Source organism: Hemibagrus wyckioides, linkage group LG13 (genome assembly GCF_019097595.1).
Source record: "Hemibagrus wyckioides isolate EC202008001 linkage group LG13, SWU_Hwy_1.0, whole genome shotgun sequence".
NCBI lineage: Eukaryota > Metazoa > Chordata > Actinopteri > Siluriformes > Bagridae > Hemibagrus > Hemibagrus wyckioides.
Window position 1 is genome coordinate 21,405,759 of NC_080722.1, and position 25,902 is coordinate 21,431,660.

General features: G+C 37.0%; 1 protein-coding gene and 1 long non-coding RNA gene across 2 annotated transcripts in view; both read left to right on the forward strand.

Annotated features, from left to right (window-relative positions):
- Positions 1 to 1,996: 1,996 nt before the first annotated feature.
- LOC131363903 (uncharacterized) lies at positions 1,997 to 3,093 on the forward strand. The gene is made up of 4 exons (XR_009206397.1): positions 1,997 to 2,184; positions 2,280 to 2,357; positions 2,463 to 2,561; positions 2,891 to 3,093. It is a non-coding gene; the product is annotated as an uncharacterized LOC131363903 (long non-coding RNA).
- Positions 3,094 to 12,359: 9,266 nt separating this feature from the next.
- ngfrb (nerve growth factor receptor b) overlaps positions 12,360 to 25,902 on the forward strand; it is a 32,148-nt gene continuing 18,605 nt past the window's right edge. Inside the window, exons 1-2 of the mRNA XM_058407157.1 lie at positions 12,360 to 12,739; positions 21,945 to 22,086. Coding sequence (XP_058263140.1) covers positions 12,704 to 12,739; positions 21,945 to 22,086 — 178 coding nt within the window. The 5' untranslated portion in view covers positions 12,360 to 12,703. The remainder of the gene's footprint in view (positions 12,740 to 21,944; positions 22,087 to 25,902) is intronic.

Sequence of the window (25,902 nt, forward strand, 5' to 3'; positions counted from 1 at the left end):
GGTGCAATAAGTATTTATTTATTTTTTTTAAATCAGCATTGCTATTAAATTATGTTCAAGAGTGATGCCAAATAACTGTGGTACAGTATGCACTAGTTTAATAAGACATTGCTCTTTATTATTTAAAAGTCATTATATTTTATAATGTTCTCTTTTTATTTATAGCAGCTAGAAACAGTCATGTGGGCTTGAAATTAATAAGACAAAGAAATGTAGCTTTTCATGTTACTGAAAAACCTCCAAGTGCAAACTCTTCTGTCCTGAGGTTGAGGAAAATGTATGCTTACAGCTTCACCTCTGGCTGTTACAAAGAGCTGACACCGGAGACTCCTTCCATACATGCTACATAAGTGTTAAACAATCAGACTGTTGTTTTTTTTCTTCTTCAGAGATTCAGATTTCATTCAATTTTTCCTTCCATAGTCTTTGCTTAGCCTTTACGCTTTCTCTCCATCGTTATCTGGACACTCGTATCAAGACACTTGTAACATTTCTAAATACTTGTAATTGTTATAGTGTTTATGTCCAGGTTTGACTTTTCGTCCTTTGTGTTGAACAGTGCTGTGGATGTGACGTGTTTACTGTAAACCACAAACGTAACCTGATTAATTACCCCGAGCGTGATGAGGGCTCTGCAGGTTTCCTTCATGCTTCACAAGATGACATTGTCTTTGTAACATTATGGTCTTGAATTAAAAACGAGTTTTGTGTTTGTTCTGATCGTTTGCATCTACTGCACCTTGCAAAATCCTCAACCTCTTGAAACTTTCAACATTTAATCTTTCTATAACCTGGAACTAATATGGACATTGGAATTTTTCATACACATTTGAAGATTTAAATGAATACACCTGAGAGTTGAACTCACAACCATCTAGTCTATAGATCAGTGTCGTTACTAATGAGCACCCACTGCCAGATGTCTGGACAAATGCATCTAGATCCTGATATTTTTGCCCAAAATCTTGTTCTGTCAGCCATTAGTGAACTTTAAATTTCAAGTCCTGCCTTTGCTTCTAAAGCACTGGGCCATGTTCAGGCAATTGGTTTTGTCCGGTAAACCTCTGCATCAAGTCTCTTAGTAACTAGAACTTGGTTTTCATCGAGGATGGCCCTGTATTTAATGCCATCATTCTTACCCTCCTTCCTGACCATTTCTCCCAGTCAGTGCTGATGAAAAGCACAATGCTACCACCCCCATGCTTCACAGTGGTATCAGACTAGAGAACGTTCTCTAAAATGTCTCCAACATACCCTTATTTTTTTTGTCAATAACTGCTTTCTTTTTTCCATTCTACCGTAACCAGCAGCTTTGTGGTGTGCCCATGGTGGAGGTGACCAGTGAACAGTTTCTCCCATTTGACCTGTGGCTCTCTCCAGCTCCTGTAGCACCACAATAAAACCATCGCAATGAGACCAGATGTCGCCAACATTGCTGATATTAAATACAAATCTCAAAGATCATCATTCAAATAAATTTTTCATTTCATCCAGCTTTGCAGTCACCAAAACTGGTCATAATTGAAGATTGTGCCATTATTATTATTATTATTATTATTATTATTATTATTTAACCATATAGATAGTCACACAAACGTGAAATTTACACCTGTGATTTGTAGACTTGTTATTGTTACCCACATGTTTGCATACAGCACACATGCTTTTATTTTCACATGGAATTTTACCCACATGATTAACATAATCATTACATAATTACATAATCATTTTTTACACATAGTTCATTTACATTTTTACATAATTAAAAAAAAAATGTTTTCATCGTAAAGTTTTATTTTAAATAAATCTCTTTATAAATTTGATAAAGTCCATTGCATTGAATCGATTTTTATCGCTTTTAATTAAAGTGAAGTGAAAAATGTTAAACAACCATGAGAAAAAATGTTTCGGGTTTTTTTTTTTTTGTGTGATGAGCGCGTGACGACCGCTAGGTGGCGGCAGGCGCGTGCTGATTGGTCACTGCTCCTAACGATGGCCAGGTGAGGTGAATTCAGGTGAGGGGAGATGATGACCTGCTCTGTTATTTAGCGTGCTGTCCGAGCTGGAGCTCGTTTGGTTGTCTTTTTAAACTCTCTCGTGAGTGTGTATATTTATTCTGAGGTGCCATAATGGGCGTCACGAGGCTTCCTGTTTTCGCGGTCCTCCTTGCAGTTATATCTCACTGTAAGTTTAAACCCAGCGTTGTCCACATTTGTGCACATATTTTTGCTGTTTTGTAAACACATGCACAGCTTCATAAACGCACTCTTGTGTTGTAGCGTTTGGTTCCCCAGTGGCGCACGAGTATCCAAGAGACACGGGTGTCGTCCTAATGCAAGCCGATAATCCAGATCCAGGTGAGAATGCACGTGATTAAACCTGTTACGTTTTTTTTTTTTGTGTATGGTGTTCCATCTTATTTTTATTATATTTTTAATCATCGAGTTGCATGTTTTGTGCAGTGTTCCATACTTTAATCCATCACCCTGTGAAAGCAATGCTATGGGATGGAGATTTGGATGGCTCTGGATTTAACGGTTGAACCAGGATGATTGGAAAAGGTAACTAAATGTCAACAAGCTGCTCTTATATGGTGGATGTTTAAAGTATGTGTATGTATAAAATTTAAGGTAACGTTTCCTATTTTATGGAAGGAATCTTCGGTGTCAGCACTTTGTAGTTAATAATAATAATAATAATAATAATAATAATAATAATAATAATAATAATAATAATAATAATCCCCAATACAGGCTTCAGGATGGAAGTTTTTGTTTGACATTGTGGGCTTCACTTGCACATTAAAAAAAGTAGAAATGAATCTATAAAATGCACAATTTTTACTTGGTCTCGTTTACTTGTTGGCTAACTACTAAAGTTTTGCTTTTAGTCAAGGGGCACTGAGGGATATTCCACCATTCCATCTCATCTCTTTTGCCTCGCCTCACCTCGTCTGTGCCGGAGTTCATGGAGGATTTCTCGGATGAATGTACAGCTCTGAATAAATGTCAAATTCCTGAAGAGGTCTTGCTGGCTTGTCTTTCTACTGACTGTCTTTAATTCATGAACTTCTGCAGTGTGCTTGTGTTGCGTGCCAACTTCTGTTGAACTTCCCAGTGGGGGGGGGGGGGGGGGAGAGCTGAAGTAGTTTAGTGCAGGGGTTATCAAACACGTCGCAGTAAATGTAGAATAAATTCCAGATTGACTTTTTTCCCCTTCCTGCCTTGTTTACAGATTTGACCTGCATTTGTGTGCATAGTGAAACTTTTTTTTTTTTTTAACCCCAGCAGAACACTTGGTGTTTATTGGCAGTTGAGGCTCAGTGGTTAAGGCTTTGGGTTACTGATCAGAAGGTTGGGGGTTCAAGCCCCGAGCACCTTCAAGTTGCTACTGCTGGGCCCTTGAGCAAAGGCCCTTAATCCTCTGTGCTCCAGAGGTGCTAGATTGTGGCTGACCCTATGCTTTGACCCCGATTTGCTACGTGAAGGAATGTAATGTTCCTCTGTTGTAATGTATACCTGAGAAATGCTATTTCTTTACTCTCAGAAGAACCTGTTTTTGGAAGCTAATATGCCATAATTAACCAGTGAAGCCTTAAAGAGCTCAATGAAACACCGAGAGCTCTGATTTTGGTATGTTGACACAATGCGTTGTCATAATCAAGCACTCCTCTATTTTGAGCTATGTTTACTGCAACTATAAGCCAATACATACCTGTAGGGATGGGTTATAGAGAGTGTTTAATTGGATGAACACAACTAGTACAGGAAGAAATGTTTTTTTATTGTTTTTTCTAGATGTACAATCCTCCTGGTGTCTCTCTAAGAAATGGGTATAAAAAGCTTTGACCATGAATTTGAGCAACTCTCGCATGCTTTGAATTTTTGTAACTTTTTGTGAGCAAAGTAATGTACAGTATGTTGCAATAACTAGAAATGAACAAAATGAAGTATTTTTAAAATCAAGCTGTGTAAACATTCAAATAGACAAAGGTCTCAGTGAAACATAAGAACCATTCTGGGATTTTAAGCAGTCAGGTTTTCTTTTCAGTAATGACTGTGCTGATAGGATGTGGATAACATCCATCCCTGTTCACTGAATAAGAATGCATGTCAGCTCAGTGTAGCTGGCCTGAAAAGCCTGAGAGTTTAGTCCAAACTGGGAGAACGTGTATCTCTGTATCAAAGTCATTAATTTCCTGATGTATCATTGCAGTTTCACAGGAGGATGATTGTTCTAGTAAACTTTGGTTACACTCTCCTCACTGTCTAAATGGGAGGCCAAGTGTCTGCTAATCACAAAGAGCTCTGTAATGAACATATGTCTGTTCCTCAGACTTGCACATACACAAACTAATTGTTTAGGCCATTTGGCAACAACTGGAGTTCATAAGAGGTCGGAAGATAAAATCTCGCTTCACAGATTAAGGATGACAGGTGATTTATTCCAGATGAATTTCTGAAGACATTATCATTTATCTTTAAAGCACTTTGGTGGTTTGGAATGGAATTGTAAAAACACACACACCTTCCCAAATAGAAAGCAAGAAGATCCAAATAGATGAAAGTATAACAATGTAAGTTACTCGTAGCTTACTTTTATTCTTTACTTTTGCTACAATTGATAGCTAGTTAGTGAGATTAGCAGATTAGCTGAGAACAGTGCATTTCACCAGCAAAAAAGCCCCCCCCCCCAAAGCACAGAATTAGCAAACACAAAATGTGGCTAACTAGCATCCATACTAATGATATGAACAAAGGCATTCTTTAAAAAAGATATGGTTCGTTAAAATGTTTTTTTTTAAAAATATATTTTACTTTCAGTCTCCTAGATTGGTGAAAATGTTCATGTAAAAGAGCTGAGTGAAACTAAAATGCATGTTATTTTTTATAACCAATATTGGACGCCTCATGGAAAAGGATGTTTCAGTCAATCGAATGTATTCACGCATTTTCTAGATTTCTAGTGTTTTAATTTTTTTTGAAGGCAAGATAAATTATTGGCTTGAGACAGATGTAAACGCTGTTTTCTGAGTGCCATAGAGGTTTTATTAGTATTTTAAGTGAATTAACTGAAGCATATATGCATTACCTGATTTTAAAAATAAGGCACAAATTGTTTTTTGAACTTTTACATAGATATTTGTAAATGTAATATCATAAATGACACCCAAATCATAATGTCTACATACAAGAAGGCAAGTTGAAGTATACAGGGGTTGGACAAAATAATGTGAACACCCATTGTAATAGGGGTTACTATTATCTGTGGAAAAATATTTATTTATTTTTCATTGTTATATATTGTCTAGGTTGCATGCAAGTAAGTTAAAATAAGTTGTGCTCAGCAGTGGTTAGTTTAAGACATTGTTGAAATGGGTGACTTTCAGACCTCTGAAGAGGACAGATCGTAGGACCTCGTTTAGTGTTGGTGTTCCAAGAGCAACAATCGCCATTTCAGTCTTGGTTTGAGGAGCACCACTAGAAGATATTCAGAAGTTGTATGAATCTATTCTTGAAAATTTGGAAGCTGAATTAAATGCAATTAGTGCTCCAACATCTTATTAATAAAGAGATATTACATATTACTTCAGTGTTCACATTTTGTCCAGCCCCTGTAGATTTAAAACAAGTGATGCTAATTGCTAATTACAGCAGAATATAATAGCGAAATTAGCTTGTTCATAGCGTCTTATCTGTCTCAGCTAAACACTGAGTCGTAATAAACTTTGTCTCGACATTTAACTTTTTTTGTATGATGTCAGCTTTAAACATTCGGTCCTGTAAAAATCTTTTAGCTTTTTAACACTGCAAAATATTCCTTTTACTCCACATCCATTTGAACGGTTTGGCTCTTTGAATCGGCTATTTTGGTTAAACATTGAGTACCGACTTGCATACATGAAAAATAATTTTATATCCTATCTGTTTGTTGTTTTTTCTCTAGATGGAGGCGTTATTCTTACATAATATTATAATCCTTTTTTCCCAACATATGTGGTGTTTGATAATGTGAATCATCTTGTGTTTGACTCTCAGCTGTTTGCATATGAGGCAGTATATCTGCATACTTATACATAAATGCAAAGTTTTGTTTGTTTATTAAAGGGTACAGTAAGATAGTATGAAACACTTTGACCCATAAGAAGAACAGTCACAGGTCAAAATATCACCAACTGTCCAGTTTAGGGGGGAAATTTTGTAGTAAGTCATTTGAGAGCCGAAAGAGCCGACTCTTATTAGTGAACTTAGACTAAATGATATGAATGAAACGCGCTGGAATTCTCCTCAATATAGTTCATTTTTATATGCACCCAAGACATGTATATGTTATTCTCATGTTATTTCTAACACAAGATGGCGCACGTATGCAACAGCAGTCTCTATTTTTTCCAGGCCATTCAGGAACCTGCCTCAAGTTGCCAGTGAATTCAACAGAGAGTTCAACAACAAGTACCGAACGAATACTTTTCTCACACATTTTTGACTATTTGTTTAATGCAAAGACATCTGTACACCCCTGTGAAAGGTCACTATATTTACTATGTTTTTTGTAATTTCAGTGAGTCAACTCACTGTGCTCGGATCACCATTAACAATCGACTCCCAAATATTTTGAAAAAGGTTAATAAACATGTTGAAGGTTTTAAAACGTTATAAACATGTTTCCGGTGTTAGTGGAATGTGTTCTGTATTTAATTTTATTCTAATGTTATCACCCACCCATTAATGAGGCTCTATTGTTTCTGATAGTGTTTAATAGTAATCAGAAAATCCCTGATGGAAACCTTGAAATCTGATGAAAACCATTAAGCTAGTTCTGATTACATGATGGGAAACATCAGAGATTTGCATTTGTTCCTAATGGGTTTCTGGGGATCTGTAATGGAAGTGCAATTGAACGTGTGGTTCTTATAATATTGTATGTGCAGGAACATTGGGATGGGAGGTGGGAATACACCCTTAGATGACACACTAGTGCATCTCATTTTATTTAGAGATATACAACACATGCAATAGGTGAGCTTTTAACGTTGCTTTGCTCACTTTAATAAAGCACTTTATCCTAGTGTTGGTCATGTTGGATCCCAGTCTATCCCGGAAACATTGCATGAAATGCAGGGAAGGCAACCTGAAGAAGACTCTTACGCTATATGAATATCTTGATATATATCACTACTCATACATATCATGTTTATGGCCCTGGTATCTGCAGAAGTGTTTCAAAGCTTCACCGATAACCCGAACCAGAATGCATCTTATAAAAAAGTGCAAAAAAATCCTTTGGGGCAAACTTTATCAAAGTTGGCCATTTACAACAGGACAATAAGTGCCAGAAGGAACATAAAAAAAAAATATCCAAAAACGTGGGGAAGAAAAGCAGTTACAGCTGGGCCTGGAAACAGTTTTCCTGTAAATGGTGTGCAGGAGAGGAATGGACTAGAAGAACGGTTGGAGAAACAAATCAGAGGAAACACAACCCTATCTGCACCTATTTACTTGTCTTAGATCACATTGGTATCAGTCACTAGAGAACTGTGGTAAGATGGATAGATTTTGCATGAGCTTCACTGTAAAACTTTCCGTTGTAAATTTATAGTGAAATACAGGCAGCTGTGTTGCCAGCCATTTCCTGTAAATTCACAGTAACTACTTCTGTAATTACCAAATACAATGTTTAACATTTACAACATCAGGTCATTTTACACTATTAAACTATTGTGCCTACAGCAATATTTGGTATGTTTACAGTGGAATACTGTAATTACTGATTTCCATACTGTACTTATAGATTGAATTACAGATCAATTAAATAATTAAAAAAATATTTTTTTGTTATTTTTCATAAAAGCAGTGGCACTAGAAAATAGAAAGCAACGTTCCCTTGTATTATTCAAAAGGAAAAACTGAAGCCGAGAACAGAAAATGGTCTTTGTTAGTAATTGTTTTAGTGAAAAAACATTGAAATTGCAGTTAACAGTTAACAATACGGTAATCTTAACATTCTTCCAAATATGAGTAGTTAGTAGAACATCTTGGATTCTGCATCTTCAGCAGATTATTCAGCCTAAAATGACAAAAAAACACTCCAAAGTCCATTTATCCTTGTCACAGACACAAACGTTAGATTATTCGGATTTAAAATAATAATCTATCTTCTCACGCTGCTTTGTCCATTTATTCTGTGTCATAGGCCTGGAAAAAAGCTTAAAAACTACCACTGGCTAAATAATTATTTCTAGGTTTTATTTATTTTATTTATTTAAAGTCCCACTGACAAGACAGTTTTGGCTGCAGTGCAGGAAAACACGCCTGTTCCCATCAGATTAAACCCTGGAGAGAAGATAAAATAAATTAAAATTTGCTAGACCTAGAAACTTCTAGAATTTGAAATAAATCCGAGAATACAATGTCTCTACAGTATGATACTGTATTGGGATGAAAACAGCTGTATAATTACGGTTATTTTGTAAAAGATACAGCATGTTAGTGTTTTATGGAAATACAGGAAAATACTGTTAGAAATTCCTAAATTTACAGTACAGGGTTACAGTGATACCACAACACTACTGAATTATGGATTCTGATTGGTCAGATTAAATTTCTATAAATGCAGCACTGACAGTAGTGCAGTTGTAATTTAAACACAAAATTTAGTTGTTTGCCTCATTTTTTTGGTGAGGTTTTCTGACTCCGTTTGTTTATGGAAGGAGTCTCCACTGTCAGCGCCTTGTAACAGTCAGCAGGTTTTCTGCCACTGGAAAGTCTTCAGGACAGATTTGTTTTTCTTTGCAGTTTCTTCCCAACATTACAAACTGCATTGTGTGTGTTTTTTTTTTTTTTTTTACTGATAGCTGCTGTAATATAACAGAAGAGTCATTCCTAAAAACGAGTCAGCTCTTTGAGTCAGCTCTTTAATTCAGATCTTTTAGATAAAAGTTCACAGGAGGCTCACGTTCCAAAAACGTTTGGCAATGGTGAGCTGAACCAAATGATCTGACTCACGGAAGAGAGACAGAATTTCTATCACTAATTTGGAAATGGAGATATTTGAACACTCTGATGTTCAACATCCTCTGATAATGCCCTAACTGTCACATGATCCAGTTTAAACCCCTGTTGGTGCTGTTTTGCATTATAAATAGCTGTTTGCAATACACGTGAATGATGTGTGTAATGGACGATAGGTGATGCAGTAAACTTCCATTAGTGAGGCATTAAGGACTAGGTATACATTATGTATGCATTAAAATATTATAGAGAATAATACAATGGGTTCTACATATACATAGTGCACTATAAAGTACATCTAAAAAGTCTACACACCCCTGATACAAAAGGTGGCTTTTAAAAAAAAAAAGTAATGTAAAAAAAAATTAAACAAGACAAATTATAAAACACTAATATTAAAAAAGAAATGTGAAATTCCTTATCCTAAGTATTTCAGCAGAAGCCTTAAACCTTTGTGCCACATTGGACCTATTCATGATTCCCTGAACCCTAATTAAAGCTCCAAGAAAGGCAGCCCCAAAGCATTGATTCTGTCACCACCATGCTTCACCGTGGTGCATGGTGTTCTTTGGAACTCTCTCCTGATTGATATTTTTCAACAGTGAGATCTTTTCCAGTTGGAATGTTACCAAGAAGAAAATCCTATAGGAACAGCTGTACTTTATTTGGGGTTGATCAGTCATTTCAACTGATGGCACATGGTTTGATGAAGGTGATTGGTTGATTCTGAACACATTTCCAATTATAAAAGGGCACAGTTATACAAATCAGGTTTTTTTTGTTGAAGGTTTTAGTTTTTCTTCCTCTGGATGTTTGTCACTTGATTTATCTAGGGTGCAATTTCACAAGAAATGTGAAAAAATAGGTTCTGACAGAATTTCACTTCTTTTTTGTTTTCTTTTTACACAAAAACCTGTCATTTTAACAGGGTGTGGAGACTTTTTATATCCATGGTATGTTGAACAGCAGTGCATTTGGGATTCAGCTCTCATATAGTCTATGGCAAGGCTGTATAACTTTCACATGCAATTTATATAGATGATTCATTGATTTTTTTTTACAGGATTCACTTTATTTCCACAGGTTTTTTTTTTTTTTTTTTTTACAATGTTCATTTATTTTTACATGGTCCATTTTGTTCTCTGTTTTTTAATTTTATTTTTAATATTATTATTATTTTTAACACAGTTTTCAATTTTTTCACACCAGATTTGACACGATTAAATTAGTTGTGTGATTTTGACACAATTCATTCAGTCCTCCATTTAAAAAAAAAAATAAGTCAATTGCTTCCACACTATTTTTTAGACATTATTAATTTATTTTCACACCTAATTTCAGCATGTGATTTATTCCTCCATGTGATTTTTTTTTTCCTCATGTAATTTTTCCCCCCTCAATTTTACATTATATTTTTTTCACACATGATTTGTTTATTTCTTTGTGACTTTTATGTATGATTCATTTAGAAGCAGGAGAAGAAGCAGCCTTTATTTTTGTCACATTTACATTACAGTACAATAAAATTCTTATCTTCTCATATCCTGTTTAGTTGTGTGATTTTTTTTTTTTACATGATTCTTTTATTTCAATGTGATTTTTATTATTATTACCCATGACTTTTCTTTTATTTTCACACCTGATTTTGACACGATTCACATTGATCCTTGGTGAATGAACAAAATGAAGAAATCACCACATTCTGTGCCTCTGTCCCACCACAGCTACTACATCATATTATACATCCAAAAGGAGCAGCTCTCAGCTGATAGATATTGGTCTTATTTCAGTCCATTTTGCTCAGTTTGAGATGGACTGATGCCTGTGATGTGAAGTCGTCATACTTCACAAGCTCTGCTCTGTTATGAAGGTTTCTCATGTTATAGCCGTTTGTCTTGTGAAAAACATACCTTGTGTTGGTCACTACAAACACAATACTCCAGTCTGTAAGAGTAAGGAGAGACAAAAAGAACAGCAAGAGTGAGAAGGTGTGATGGAAAAAGGAGACACAAAAAGAACTGAGAGAAAAGGAACGAGGAACAAAGAAGTCAAATACAGAGAAGAAAGTGAAAAAATGAGGTTATAGAAAGAGGAAGAAAGAAAAGAGACATGTATAAAGAGATGAAGGAGAAAGAAAAGGGAAAAACACCCACAAAAGACAAAGACTGGACAGAAAAAAAGTGTGAGAAAGGAACAAAAATGGAGACAGAAGTGTGTGAGGACAGAAAAGGAAAAAATTGAGAGGGGGGGGCGTGTTGTGGACAGAGAGACAGAAAATGAGAAAGATAAATAGGCCAAAGAGTAAAAAGGAATGGGACAGAAAGAGAGACAAAGACTAAACAGAATGAGAATGGGACGCAGAGAAGGAGACGGAATTAGAAAGAGCAAAAGAAAAGACAAAAAAGAAGAGTGAGAATGGATAGACAGAGCAAAAGAAAGACAGAAAGAGATAGACAGGTGAGACAGAGAAATTAAAGGACACACAAATGAGGAGATGGGGGGGGAGGTAGACAAATGGAACAAATGACAGATGAAGGTAAAAAACAGAGACAGAAAAAAGAAGAAGGAAAAATCTTACAAAGCTTTGCAATGCCAAGAACTGAGCAGAGAGAAGAGGCTCCTCACCTAGCTGCTCCTGAACCACACTAACACTGTCCACTATCCACAGTTAGACCTCATCTCAACACTACATACACAAGACTACATCACCCACTGGAAGACACAAACACAAGCTAAAGTATAACGAGGTGATGTCCGACCCTAAATACACACTGGTCATGACCATTGAGACTGCCCAACCCTGACACACTGGACACACTGGACATTCTGCTGGAGAAATGAAGGAGAGCTGCATTTTAGCATGACAGTGTGTATCTACTTGCCACAACCTGATGGGCGGTGAGTAACACACCCAAACACACACACACACACACACACACAACTTGAGAAATTAAGGATTTAAAGAAGGAGAGATAAAAAAAGACAGGGGAGACTGGGGTAAGAGAGAAAAAGAATAGGATAGAGAGAAAGAGACACTTGAGGCAAGAAAAGAGAAAGTGGCATAATGGGACAGAAAGAGAGACAAAGAGACAAGAGAGAAAGTGGATGAAGAGATGAGATGGAAGAATAGAAAATGGACAGATTGGGCAAGAGAGAGAGAGAGAAAATGTGAAACTGACACAGAATGAGTGGATGGAAAGGTGACTATAGGGAGAGAGAAAGAAAGAACAGATAAACAGAGAATACAGAGGGATGACTGACAGGAAAAGAGAGAGAGAGAGACAGTGTGTGTGTGTAAAAAAAGAAAGGGGGAGGAGAGGAGGAGAGAAAGGAGGAGTGCCGGATCATTTCCTCTCTATTCAATCGCTCGGTCTCCTGAGCCGTCACTCCACTCGCTCTTCACTCACTTTCCTGTTCACACTGTTCTTTTTCTTTCTGTCTTTCTCTACCCTCTTCTTTTCACTTTTGGACATCAATGAGCGCGCGACACGGAGCTCGGGGCCAGTGGAGAAGTAAGGCGAAGAGCGCGCGCTAACTAACCCCAAAAACATCGTAGTGATGCTCTCGTCGACGCCTCACGTGCAAAAGTGATTCATCATCATCATCATTATCATCGACAACATTAAAATCATCTGTTTTAATTAAGAAGAGTGCACGAGCAATTCAGAGGACGCGCAAAGAATTTAACAAACATGTACACTGTAGTGCTCGCGGCAGTATTTGGAGTGGTAAGTGTTCGGCTTTGTGTGTGTATGTGTGTGTGTGTGTGTGTGTCTGCGTGTTCAGGTTTGACGCAAAAACGGTCGTTTCCTCGCGCGTGCTGGAATGACGCGCTTGCAGCTGCACGCGCGTCCGGATCAAGCACAGCGGGCGCAACGTGTCTAATGCCTAGATAAAGTTTGTTAGAAATTTCTAAGGGATTTAAACATGTATTTATTTTCATGGAGTATTTTTTTTCATTGGTATATTGTAACGAAACTTTTCAAACTACATATCACACTTTTCCAGGGTTTCTTTTTCCCCCCTTATTCAGTGTTAAATATTCTTCTTCTTATTCTTCTTATTATTATTTATTAATGTAAATGTAATTTTCTATTTTCTAAGATGTGTTGAAATGCAGATCCTTGCAGACTGATGTGTAACAGGTGCACTTGGACCGAGTCCACATGCTCACTTGGCTTTGTGGAAACCTGGCTTGTGAAGTCACTTGTAGAAGTTGCACTCTTCTCAGTTACTGTGTGTGTGTGTGTGTGTGTGTGTTTTGTATTTAAACAAAGAAAACGGGCCTCTTTGAACACTCGCTCCAGGAGACGTTTATGTAACATTTTTTTGAGAGGAGTTCTCAGGGTCAGTGGTGGTATAGGAAAATACCACAATGGAGTGACAATGGCACTCTCTTTTATTATAATAGCACCATGTTCAGTACAGCATTAGAAACTTAGTGGAAAATCTTTACATACATCTTGTGTCCTCTTTTTTCTTTTTCTTTTTTTCTCATACACACCCACCAAAGCACATCTGCAATAAACAGTCCACAATAAACTACTCAGCTGAGGAAAATAAAACCACACAAAACCACTTCTTCCAAACTGTCCATTCCCATTATCATGTTCACTGAGGTTTCACAGTAGAGTTGGGGATGAGATTCTTATTCTCCATTTTTTTGTTGGATGAAAGAAGGGATAATAACAGAGCACACAGAGAAGAGACAGGTCCTAATAGAGATGTGATCAGGAGGTGGCAGAATAGAGTGTACCTGTATTAGCCTAAAAAGACACACCCATAAAAACACCTCTTCACCCAGGCTCCGATAAACTACTCAGCTTAGAAACAAATTCTGGCTTGTAGCTTTCAAATAAAAAATCCGACCTGTTCTTGTGAATTTTACTGCAGTTGGCGTTTACATCCAAATGAGATTGTAAAAAGGCACAAATCTTAACACCCCTAATTCTTATCTTCACCTTAGTAAACTTTGTAATTTGTTAATGTTGTAACTTTTAATACCAAATGAGCCTAATGAAAAATGAGTGCTCATTTAATTGTGCTCATATTCATAAAAATCAGTCCCTCCCGGAGGTTTTTTGTGACTGCAGATAATTTGTTTAAATTTTGTCATGCGTTTTCTTCCAGTTTTTGTGGAAGCACAGGATTCTTCTTTTAAGCTTCTACCAGTTAAGAAACATATGTAATTACTTTCCATGATAGCTGCACTCATGTCTGATGCACATGAATCAAAGAGGGCTTTGCATGAATATATGTTGTGATGACATCACATGGCACATTGTGGCCCAAATCTGTGGAAATTTAGAAACATTGCAGGCTCCTATGAATATAGAACTTTTGTTTATTTTTGCGATGAATTCCTGGAGGGACAGTGGCATCATGATTAGCACATTTGTTTTGCATCTCTGGTGTTGTGGGTTCAATACCTGCCTTACCCTATGTGTGCAGAGTATGTGTGTTCTCACCATGCTTTAGTTACTCTGGTTTCCTCCACAGTCCCAAGACATAAGTGGTAGGCTAACTGGTATTACTAAAATTGGCCATGGCATGTGATTGTGCCCTGTGATGGCTTAGCACCCTGACCAGGTTCCCTGTGACCCTGTGTAGGATAAGTGGTAGAGAAAATAGATGGACAGAATCTACTGTAATAGACCTGTCCTGTCCTAACCATTTCTAATCGCTGTTCGTCCCTGTGCCTCTGTTTGATCATCTGTCCTATTGCATGTGGCTTAGCCATGTGTTTTAGCTACCTAGAGTTTGTGCTAGCATCTGTTTACTCTCTTAGCTATTTGTCGTAGCTGGTGCCCTAGATCTATGTCTATACATATATTATGTATTAAATATGGGCCTGAAGGGATCCTTGGGGCAAACAAAACAAAACAAAACAAAAAAACACAAAACCAAAAAAAGCCAAATTCTGCCTGGAATTATCACATTTCCTTGATCACATTTTCCTCTTCTTCTTCTTTGCATATGTCTTGGAATATCTTCTAGCTAGCATCTTGGCCTGAGGTAAAATAATGTATTCACCGGAATACTTAACATCAGAGTGTATTATTGACAGCACTCACACACTCTGTTTGAGAAGTGCAGGGAGGTTATTGCAGCATGTTAAGCTAGTGCTGATGGATGTAGGGTTAAAAAGGCTAAGTGCTTTCATATGAAAGTCACCTCTGATGGAAGCTTCCCGTACCATCAGTGTTTCCTTTTTGTGACGGTACACTAATGTTGCAAAATAACAACCACTGGTATTATAAGAGACAGCAAATTTCATTCAGTCCACCAGTTTTTAACCAGTTTAGCAAGGAACCAAGATGGAGTTATTTCCCCCTCAGGCCAATAGTCAGGAGTTTTGACATCTATAAATACCAGTTAGAAGGTAAAGGTGTTACGTTCACCATCAACCCTCAATCATTAATGTGGGTGCAGGAGCTTGTAGCATGACATGAAAATTATTCTCCAGGTAGTGGAACAGGATCTGGATTGGAGCCAAAGTTTGTGGATTCACATTAAAGAAGCTGGAACTTGTGGTCACTGAGAAGAAAATAGGAGGTCATGAACCTCAGGTTAGATGCAAGAGCTTGTGATCCTCAGGATCCTGTGGACGAGGATGGTAAGCTTAAATGTCAAAATGTCAGGAATAGGAGTTTGTGAAGTTTAAGATTGCCAGTTTAGGAGGCCTCTGGATTATAGGAGAAGCTTGTAATGGAAGTAAATACCTGTGAACCTCACAATAGAAGTAAGAGTTTCTGATCTTCAGGATAGCATTAGGACCTTGTGAACACTAGGATGGAGTAAAGAGCTTGCAAGTAACCAAATTTAAGTAGAAGGTCCTAAGATAGTTGCTATATGTTGCTTGTACATCTGAAAATATAAGTAAATGCCTTTGATTCTTGGGGTGTCAGCAATAGCAGCTGCTGATCCTAATGATAGACATAAGAGATTGAGATTGTCATGATTAAGGTTGGAGATTTAGATCCTTAGGCTGAAACGAAGAGCTTGAGTTCTTTAGGAGGGAAGTGGGATCCTGTGGACCTCAGAAGGAAATGAAAGCCTAAAAATGAAGGGCTAACTCTAGGATCTGGATAGACTCAGGAGTTTGTTGTTCCCAAGACAGTGGGAGAACCTTGTGAGCCTTAAAAAAACAGGAACATGTGGTCCTTAGAAAAAGGTAAGACAATGAGAAACTGTTTACTATATTCGAAGGACACATGCATAAATTCATTAAATCATCAAATCTGATTCAAGCAGGCATAATTAGTTGATTTTAGGCAGGGAAACTGAAATGTTATTTTAATTACAGAAAGATGATTCTCAAGTACGTTTTTAAATAATTAAATGCCAACTTGGTTGTGTGTTTCTTTAATACTAAACAAATCTGTGGCATTTTATTGTGACAGGCCATTAAAACCTGTTAGATGACCTTCATATCTATGATTTATGCATTTCTAAAAATGTTTGTACACATTGAAAACTTTTTGCGACAGGAGTGAGCCTGAATCATCTGTGTCCAAGATGCCCATGAAGCAACTGGAATGAATGATTCTCATATGTTAAGATCTGTGTGTGTGTGTTTTGGATAAGGGGAGAGAAAAGCTGCAAGACAGATGCAGGCAAAAAATGGAATTTAAAGAAGCGACAAACAGAAATTTCAGTGTCAGCAAAATGCAGGCTTCAGTTAGAAGTTACAATTTAGTCTTGAATGAATAAACGAAAATGACTTGCTAAAACTTGCTAAAAAAGTAGAGAGAAAGCTCAGAATTGCAAATCAGTTGAACATCTTAGCAAGTCAGAAGTAGTAATGAAAACTAAGACTAAAAATGGTAGGACTTGTTGGGATTTTAAGTTTGTGCAAGTCATATGTCCTGTGACAAGTCTTCAGTGCTCTAGTGTGCTTCTCAGTGAAATGTTGTGGCCTGGAAACCTCAGTGACTAGGCTAAAAAGGCTAATTTATAGTACTAACATAAAGCTAGTTAAGCACATGAACTAAGCCCTGAAACTAAGAGGCACAAAGTACAAGTGACAGAACTCGAGTGTCCTGCACAGAGACCTCAACCAAACTGAACATTTTTGGGATGAACTGGACCACTGATTGCACCCCAGGCCTGCTCACCCAACATCAGTGTCCGATCTCACTAGTGCTTTTGTGGCTGAATGAAGGGAAGGGAAGTTTGCATCTGGAATGATTCAACACAAAGTGTGATGGTCAGGTGTCTGATGTGGACAAGACAAAACGTCAGCAAGACAATGGCAATGGTATTTCCGAGCTCTTGGCTTGGTATCTTTTGTGATTTCTTAAAAGAGCTCCAAATTCCCTGCTAGCAAGCACCAGTAGATGTATTATGGCCCCTGTGTGTGGTGGAACTACACCGATCCACTCATGTTGCCTTTTTTTGGTGGAATCTGACCTCTAGACATTTCCCTGTCTATTTTACCCCCTAGTTCCAGGGTAGGTCCCTCTGGCACAGGGTTACAATAAGACCTGGCAGAATTAGAGATAAGTGCAAGAAATTGTCCACATATTTTCAACATGTGGCCGTTTTCAGCATGCTTGAACAATAAAACCTTTTTTCAAATGTTTATTTGAACATTTTTATTTCATTTTTATTTGAACATTTTTTTGCCCTGACGTGATTATGCCACAGAAGAAATGTGTTTCCTAAAAACATAACAGTGACGTTCCTCCCATTTCACACTATATTTGGGTTTGTAAGCAGGTTTGTTTTAAAAGTTATTTATTTTGTCTGGGTGGTTGTATGCATGTCATTACGTGTGTGTCTGTGCGCATGAGAAGTTTAGGTTGGCTCAGGGGCAAGGCGGGTGCATGTGTAATACCTAGTGACAGATTTGTTTGTTTTCAACAGACATTAAAGAACGAGGTGAAATTGAGTGCAGGGATTAAGACAGTTCCGCACTCAGCATAATGCGTTCAGTCCCTTGTTTTTTTTTTTTTACTCATTAACAAAGAATAAAAAGAAGGGTGTAGTAATTGGTTTCATGTATGTATGTAAGTATGCAACTAGTACAGAAAACATTCGTAGGTCAGGAGATGCTCAGAAGAGTGTCATGGCCAGATATCTCTTGCTCCACATTCATTTCTTTTGCATGCTAATTAAAAGTCTTATTTGTTTTTTCATACGTCTCTTTTTGGGAATGTGAGTTGAAAATATGTAAGAGCAAACATTTTGCATGCAGTTACACTGTCCTCAGACAGAGTGGGCGAAAACACAGGTCTCTCTAAAGAAACTCATATTTTTGACCTTGTTCTAGTTCCCTGAGAATAAAAAGCAGTACTTACTGCATGTGACTTGGTAGTTTTAGATTGTCGGTTAAGCTTGGAGTAATCGCCAGAGGGCTCGAGCAGGGCTCGAGGCTAGAAATGCGAAGAATGCAAACTTGGGTAAAAGTACCTTTTTAGCTTCTCACTGCGGTTTATCCAGCTGACTCGAACATGCCTGGAGGAAGTGCTACACTTGTTTTTATCTCTTTTCACTCTCAGTAAAAAATTCCACTCACCTGAACCAAAAGGGGCCACTTGTCACCTTTCACTCAAGCACTTGTCGACAGTTATCTACATCATTAATCTTCGTCGTCAGTTACTGGCATTCCTCGTTGGATCGTAATTTCATATACAAAATAGAACTCTTACAGGCTAGATCTGCACTTTACTGCAGTGTGTTACTCTACCTCAACTATGCAATAGAGAACTATAGGGAACATTCTCAAATTTAAGCTAGGAATTTAGTAATACACTACTTTAACTATATTACTTAAAAATATGAGTAAGAAGTAGTCCAATGAATGGCTTAGTTGATTTATGATTTCTAAGTACGGTATACATGAAAGGAAGTAGATTAAGTGTTAAATATATGTTCAATTTATTTAAACTAACTCATACAAGTAAGTGTAAGTGAACTATATGTATAGTACCCTTTCAGTTTAATGCTGGCATGCTCTGTTTTCTAAGCATACTTCAATAGAACAACATTAAGTGTCAAGTATACTTTCAGATTACAGCTAGTATAATATTGAAAATACAATATTTTGTATTTTATTATAATCGAAGAGAAATACACCATTTCAATCAAGTATTTGTTAGTGGAAATACACTAAATGTTAAGTATACTTTCAGTTTGACTGATGCTAGTATGCTGTCTTTTCAAAGTTTACTAGCGTAGATGTACACTAAATATTAAAGATACTTTCAGTTTGCTACTGTTGTACGATCTTTTCGGCGTTTATATGAGGAAAGGTACAATAAGTGTCAAGTATATTCAGTTTGCTGCTAGTATCCTATGTTGTCTAAGTATACTTTAGTAGAAGTACACTAAGTGTCAAGCATACTTTCAGTTTGCTGCTACTATACTATTTTTTACTTGAAGAGAGGTTTATAGCTAGTATATTAACTATACATTTATTTGAAGTTTATTAAGTGTCAAGAAGACAAATTACAAGTTAACAAACTATAAAGGGTGTTTTATATGGACAGAGTCACCTCCTGGTGTGAAAACGATTTTTGCTCTTCCCTGATTTCAGCCACACCCCCAAGTATGACTTAGGGCTTTGTGTTTCAGTGTAGCTTGACTACATTTCCCTTCTGAACAAAATTAGTATTCAATTCCTTTGTGATTGTTTGCAATGAGGTATTGCAATACATTCTTTGCATTTCAGTGTGTAACACTTTCTTTGTGTTGTTAATGTGTTTTTTATTGCTTTTCCCAAGCATACTTCTAGTTTACAGTTTGAACAGTGCATTTTTTAAGAATAATGAATGGGTAAGTACATTAAGTGTTGAGTATATTACCAGTTCATTGTACTAAAAAAGAAGAAAACTAAATAACAAGTACACTTGAAAAGTACACTCAGTGGCAAGATAGTATACTAGCTGTGTAGATTTCTAAGTACACTGAAAATATAATTTGACACTTGGTATATTCTTTCAGTTTACAGAAAAAACTTTTAGTTTACTTTTTAGTTTATGACAAGTATACTAGTTACTTAGCTTTCTAAGTATACAGTAAATGTATTTAGAGTTTACTTTTTTATACAAGCTTTTCCTAGTATAGTTTAAGTGAAGTGTAAGCTAGTTTACTAGCTTTTTGTAGTATACATAAGACAAAGAACTTCAAGTATCAAGTTTTCAAGTTTTAAAATTAATGGAATGGGTCATATGTATAATTCAGTGGCTTGTATCTAGCAGTCACAAAGTTGAGGAAAAAAAGACAACAAAAACAAAACAAAAAAAAAAAAAAAACCAGGGTTAGACAGACACACTAATAGTGGGCCGTGACCTGTATATGGACTCTCAGAGATTCCCACGCTTCTTTGTTTTTGCATTTCTTTGCCAAATAGTTAAAAAGAATCACTACAGTACTGAAATCTATCCGAGTACATTAAAAATATAGCTGTCATAAATTAATAAAACATTTCCCTTAGTGGTTTTCCAAGAACAAGAGAAAAGCAGGTTGTTTTGAAGAATATGTTGACAGCTGAATGTTCATGGTGATGTTTTTTTGTTTGTATATCTCAATAGTATCCTGTCTAAAAGCACTAATCTCAGACAACAAAGAAATGAGGAGCTCTGAGTACTTTCTTTATATGCTAGTCATTTTCTAATTAAACCTTAGAAAGTAATAATGATAATCATTACCGGAATGATTTGTAGGTTCGTAAATAATAGAACAGAGGTCATGGGGTTAGTCATTTTCTTTATGGGAAAAAGTCTCTTTGCTGGAATGTGTTCAAAAATATTTTCACTGCATAAAACCTGCTACGTTTCATTCGTCCTGCTTTGATGGATGTGCTTTTAACATTCATAGTGGAGCACAGTGGCCTATGGTTAATGCCAACAGTGAAATTACCATTGAATAGATTAGTGGTAGATAGGATCCAGGAATGAAGCCTTGTGAGACCCCTGAGGACTAGATGAGATCGGAAAGTGTGCATCTATCACAGCTAAAATAAACTCACATTAAATCTCATTTCCAGATGTAGTTATCATCCAGCTGCTATCAGTGAAATGATTCTGATTAACCCCAAATAAAGATCAGCTGTTTCTACAGGATTGCCTTCACATCTTCTTGGTTTCATCCAACTACATTAGATCTTAAAAAGCATGCATAGTATCTGAAAGGCATATCAGTCAGGATAGGAGTTTAAAAGAATTTCCAAAACATTAGATGTACCGTGGATTACCATAAAGGTCATGGACAAATACAAAAACTGGAACACCACAGTGATCACCAAGAAGGGGACATCCCGCCAACATATATAAAAGGACAAGAGAAAAACTCACCTGGAAGGCTGCCTTGAGACATATAGCAAAGGAACACTAGTGCTAGTGCTAGCTTGTGTTTTTTTCCACAAGGCATGCTATCACTATTTTCTTAAAACCATGCTTAGGGCTGTAGGGTGCTTGTGTTACTGTAAGTACATGATGAAAATATGTTGCTTTTCCTAAAGTAATGAACCTCAGTGGTTGTTAGCCAGAGGTGGAAAGTAACAGTACACTGTACTCTGTGTCAACTTGCTATTGGAATTTAGCTAGCTTGGTCAGATTGATTATATGTGGGAGATAAGGAATAAAGCTGTTTTTAACTAGCCTAAGCTAAATTTTTATCATATTCCTTGGTGAAAGAGGCACTAATTTACCATCAAGAATGATTTGTTTTTCATACTCTATATGAGTTAATGCATTTTTTTCTTTTTCTAATTTAATTTGAAGCCAGACTTCAACTTTCACCAGAACGTTGATTTTGATGAGCAATCGTACTTTTTTTCAGAACTTTTTAACCACTTCTGTTGCTAGCATAAATATACTGCTACGCTTGTATGTTGTTGTTTGTGTTTGTTCAACTGGAAAGAATCTTGAGCACAATATAAGGATGTCTGTACAGTAACTCGTCTTCCTTCTCTGTGTTTGTGTGAAGGTGGGTGTGTTCTCGGCTCGGGAAGTGTGTAAATCAGGAGCATACACCACGTATGGCGAGTGCTGCACACAGTGTCCACCGGGCGAGGGCATGGTCCAGCCGTGTGGAGACTCGCAAACAGTGTGTCAGCCGTGCCTCGACAGTGAGTACACAGTGAACTCAGCTGATCTAAAATAACATTTCTATTACTTTCCAGGTTACTTCATGTGCTTTTCTTTTGATCTTGTTGTGTTACCTGAGTCTGTACACCTGTTCTTGTGTTTCTCCCTTACATTACAGAAATATATAATTATATTTATAATATTATATATTATATTATATATGATTATAATAATATATAATTCAGGATATAATATTTTAAATACTTCCATCTTTCTTAAATTTTTGAAAATTATGCCACTTAAACCTCCTGAACTGATCCTTTACCTAAAAAACTCTTAAACCCTGAAATTTCCATTCTTTTTTGTTTTGTTATGCCTTTTGATCACAAACATGAGCATACACAGTCACCACTATTTTTTTTTCACTTCTTTGGCTTGTAAAATACTGAAGAAAAGACGCAAACTAAAGCTTTATTAATGTTAGCTATATTAAAGCTGAATATTTCTCTTCCAGATTTATCAGCACTATCTTTATCAATTGTTTTAGTTTTAGGGCCTAAAAAAATTCCCAGTGTGTTTCTAATGTAAACAAGTGTTTCTAATGTACTAGAAAGCTAGCCGCCGTTGGGAAATTTGTTGTGGTGATGTGAAAAGATTTTTCAATCTCGCCGTCCAAATTTATGCCACGCCTCTTTGGAAGGTATTAATAAGTTTGGCTGTAGTCATATAGGAAAAAATTGTATTTTTAAAATGTATTTATTTCATTTTTACAGCACAAGTTCAGTAGGAATGCAATAACCAATAACAAACTAGAAATCTGGAAAGCAATTCTTTCAGGGATTAGAGCAAAGTCCCCGAGAATGACTTAAGGCTGTGATTGGACAGTGAAATTACATTTCAGTGTAGCATGACTACACTTCAGTTCTAACCAAAGTCTGCATTTAATTCTTAAAAAGAAATGCTCTTGTAATTATTTGCAGTGAATATTTCGCAAGAAATGCTTTTCTTTTCAGCGTGTAACATTTTCTTCATGTTGTTAATGAAATCCAACGACTTTCGTGCCTTTTAAAGGTGTTTTTTACTATTGTTTTTCGCTCTGGCAAGAAATCTTCCACATAATGCTGTTAAGTCATGGTTATATTTACTCTGTTTGTAAATAAATGCACAAGTGAATCCTGAAACCCCAACGCTGATGAATGATCAGCAAAACAATCCATTGCCGTTCTTCTCTGCTGAGAAAAAGATCATTGTATGGAAACAGAGCACAATACGTCTGAGCTTGAAGCATGCAAATTCCACCCTGAGGACAAACATCTGAGCAGGGATCTGAACAGGGTCATCAGTGTGGTGATTAAAACGTGTCATGTTTTGATGCTGAACAGAAGGTGAGGGTTAGCGCTCTTGGGCTTTCACTGCCACGGGTGCAATAAATTATAGAAATATGGGAAATGGGTTTGAGCGAATGTTTTCCTTGGATCTATTTTCACAGTTGTAAAAAGGGCTCAAAGTTGATTTTCTTGGTCTCCTAGATGTCTGGATGCCTGAACGCAGACCACTTCAGGCATGGAAGTCATGGACCTGGACCAAATATATCATGTAGTAAAGTCATTTATGCCACAGGAGGTCAGAAGTTGTTGATTAATTAATTAATGTTAGATTTACAAGAAAACTAGCAAACTAGCAGTAGGAGTTTCATTTTGTTTTAAGTGATTTGGAGTACAAAGGGAAATTTTTTATTTAGGTATACCTTCATACCTTTATGTCAGGGAAAACCTAAATACATAAAAACCTAAATGCATAAAACTGGCATAGTTCTGGAGTGACACCACAAAAAATCTATTTGATATCAGACACTACCTCAGTCGACCTCATTGTGTATTCCAGGACCACATACCCCAAGAAGACAGTACTGAAATCAGCCTTATTCTTCTTTTCTTATGCTGTCTTTGAATCAAATTTACTATTTTTTTTCCTGAACCATTGCTGAAACTTATGTGTGCAATGAGCTCAATATCTCGAACGATTTTCTGCCATTTGCATTGGTGACCCTAATAAATCTCATCTAGAGAACATGCTAGGCTTGTTAGATAGCTAGTACTAGCTACAACGGGTGAGTGTGCTATTTTAAAATGTACAGCTAAATACAAAATTTGTCCAAACATCATCTGCTGTAAAACCTGATCATTTTGCCTGGTTCATTGAAATATCTCTAAACAGAACCTGAGGGATACTACAACAAACTGAGAAACAGCCAGAAGTGACATTTTAACAAGGTGACGCTGGAAGCCATCCCGGCAACACCTGTTTTTTCAGGACAGTGATTAATGTCAGGTTAGTCAAAACTAAAGGGATGTGTCAAAACTGGACACTTTGACCAAATTGATGACCGTATAATTATTAGTGTCCGTTTCTGATCTCTGATCATCCGGAAGCCATGTTCAGGTGCGCCTTTTTGTGCTGACTTTCAGGTGTGCAAATCAGGTGTTTGTAAAAACACACTACAGTACAGTAGAGTCCAGATCACGACGGTTGCAGCGAAACTGCAGCGAGAAAAACAAAACAAAACAAAACGGCATTCCGTTGCCCAGAGCTTGCGATTCGTCGTGTTTCAGAGGATCTGATAAGCCTATAACGCACCCATGCGTGTGTATCTCAAAGGAACTCCCTCGCCTCGAGCCAAAATACTACATAAGCACACACGAGGCCCTCATTTTAAACTTTTACCTCAGGTGTTATATAGTTTTGCTTTGTGAAAGCATTAGGTTTTAAATTAATAAAAGAAAATGAAGTAATTACTACCAAACATAAATTTGTGTGCGTTCCAAAATCTTTATCCATTTAAGTGAACATGGTTACTCAGATTGTTAGTTTATCTTCATTAAAAATAATAAACTGCAACACATTTAACTTTTATTAGTGTGGTATCTTTAACAATGAGGATTATGAAAGCAGCTTTATGGAAATCTGGATGTCGATTTTAATCCAAGCCATAGCCATGAACAAGCCAGGGGCAACATTGGTGAGGAAAAACTCCCCGAGATGACATGAGGATGAAACCATGAAAGGAACCAGACTTAAAACAGATCCTGTCCTTTTCTGGGTGTCAAATCTTCAGCATCCAGGTGAAATTAAACACTGAAGCAAGGGTGAGAAGAAGCTCCAAATAATGTAGAGCATCAGGATGAATCAGGCAGGGTCCAGAGGTTGTGGTGAGCATCAGCACCAATTTGTGTCTTTTTTACTCTCTGCAGGCTGTACTGTCTGTAGACGAACGGAAATTTGAATCGTCCACTTAGATTCATATTTCAGTGGAGTTTACTATGATAAAGGTGTTCAAATAACTTCAGGATGTGAGATCTAATTCTCATTTCCCCTTTCCTGCTTATAAATGGCTTGTTAGGAGAGATCTAAATATCCAAATTGCTAAAATTAGGAGACATGATAGCAACATGAACTTGAGGAGTGCAGGCAAAATGACTGTGGCTTGATAGAGAGATAAACCAGCTGCTTTATCAACACACACACACACACACACACAGACCTCGTGAGTATAGAAAACATGCACAGCCTTCACCAGTGTGCTAGTGTGCTAGTTACACAAACTAATAGAGATGGATACAGATAGTCCACACACACACACACACACACAGAATAAATTGTAGCTGGCCCACAACAGTTTGCCTTTTATGGCCACACAGATGTCATTTACGGAATGTTTCCTCTGCTCCTCTGTAAAGTACCAACCATGGTACTGTCACACACACACACACACACAGAGCAGTCTTTCTGAAACAATGTACCGATATGCATTATTGATGACGCACATTATGGTAACGGCTGCAAGAGGGGGGAAGAGA